We start from the raw sequence: 1829 nt of genomic DNA, 5'->3' as shown, positions 1-1829 counted from the left end.
TGTTTGATTTTTAGAATAAAAAAGATATTTTGAATCAAACTCCAGTAACCCACAAATAAAATGATGTCATCCTAAAATACACAAAAGGATGGCAAATAGAATACAGTTCGCCCTGCAATTCAAGACCACCTTTGGAACCTGAAAATTTGGGGTGGTCTACAGTAGGTCTTTGGTCTCCAATTAGCGAGTTAGCTTTGATTTATAGGATCGAAGATTGTCACGTTATTTGCAGAGAGAGTGACACAGTTTCAACTCTGGAAGTTTTTGTGAACTCATGTTTTTTGGGGGTTTTTTTTGTTTTTTTTTTGTTAATAACTGGCTTTCAAAGCAGTCTTATAGCGAATTATGATCTGTGAGTATACTCTATTTTTTGAGGCAGCTTGGGTGCTATCTAAGTATTATTATTTTTTTTATTATTATTATTATTATTATTATTATTACTTGGTTCTTCCAAAAATTGGTCTTTAATTAGAAGGGTCCTATATTTAGAGGGGTCTTGATTTGGAAGGTGAACTGTATAGCACACTTCAGTAACTATTGAGAGAGCCTCATATTTAGGATTAAATACAAACAAAAATAAAAAAAAAACAACGATCTACAAGAGTAAAAGCCACTGCAATTTAAGGGACTATGAATGAATGGGAGGCGTTAGAGGATGAGTAGAAAGGCTGGTGAAGTTAATTGGCTTAAGCTGAGCTGGCTACAGATTGACCACTAAAAAATAGATTAAAACAATCACACTTTTTAGTAGTTTGGTTTCACCTACTTTATCATATGAAGGTAGCCTTTGTTTGAAAAACCTTTCAAATATTTTCACCTTGGAAACAGTTGGCGATGCAAAGCTGTACACTGAAAACAATCAAAACACAACACTATTACTTTTATTTAAGCTAAAAATTGTTGAACGAATAAACACTAATATAATTAGGAAGAAAAAGTTCAACAGATATTTCATACTGAGCAACATCATGATGGCAATGGCCAAGATTAAAAAGAAAAAATGTTTTTTTAGTTTGCTTTTTTTTTAGGACTAACAGGGCAAAAATTTGAAACCATCATTATTGCCATGGGTTGGCATAAATTTCTTTCTTAAAATATTGTACATTCAACTTTAATTAACAATATTATAAAATTGTCATAAAAGTGAAACTAATACAATATGGGTGTAATACAGTATATAATAATAAAAATATAACAATAAAAAAAATGGTATAAAATGCAATAACTTTGTCAGAATGTTGATATGGAATAAAATAAAAATGGATAAATGGTAGGTTTTCAACTTTTCATAAAAAAATTATTGAAAACTCACCTTCATCTGGGAAATAAAGTCGCCAACCCTTGTAGGGTAAGAAGGTATCTACATCAGATACTAGTTGTCTGGATGGTACCCCTAGTGGCCTCGAGCTTCTAGCATTGTTTCCACCTAAAAATAGATTGCAAGAAAAAAACAAACATCAGCGGATTAATATTCAGATCAGCTTTTTGTTAAGAGTTCAACCATTAAATTTGTAAGGATTCAACTAGGCCCTAATATGGGTTGGATGTATAGTGCCATCAGTGCGATACATTACCTGGAACTCTGTTCCATGATGTAGGCCTACCTCTGCCTTTTCCGCCTCCACGATATGAGCTTCCACGCCATCCTCCTTGACCTTGACGATTGCAACTCCACCCTCCCCTCGTTGGCTTACCTCCTCCCCATCCTTGCTTTTGACTCATCTGTTCAATTAAAAAATATCAAACTAATACTTATTTTCCTGTCCACAATCAAGTTCAAGTTTATTCAAAAAACACATCTGCAGCAAGAAGCTGAATTGAAATTATTT

General features: G+C 33.2%; 1 protein-coding gene across 1 annotated transcript; it reads right to left on the bottom strand.

The window, feature by feature from the left end:
* Window positions 1–741: 741 nt before the first annotated feature.
* On the bottom strand, window positions 742–1725 carry LOC117123292 (DNA helicase MCM8-like; the record flags this gene model as incomplete). Its single annotated transcript, XM_033269163.1, has 3 exons — window positions 1575–1725; window positions 1313–1426; window positions 742–849 (listed from the first exon to the last, which is right to left on the bottom strand). Coding segments are annotated over exons 1-3 (370 nt in total), but the record flags the coding sequence as incomplete, so codon positions are not given.
* Window positions 1726–1829: the final 104 nt, after the last annotated feature.

The sequence above is a fragment of the Anneissia japonica genome, unplaced genomic scaffold (assembly GCF_011630105.1).
Source record: "Anneissia japonica isolate Jap-2015-1 unplaced genomic scaffold, ASM1163010v1 scaffold40856_len1829_cov171_single, whole genome shotgun sequence".
Lineage (NCBI taxonomy): Eukaryota > Metazoa > Echinodermata > Crinoidea > Comatulida > Comatulidae > Anneissia > Anneissia japonica.
The sequence above is the reverse complement of the archived record's forward strand: the minus strand, read 5'-3'. Positions and strand labels throughout refer to the sequence as shown.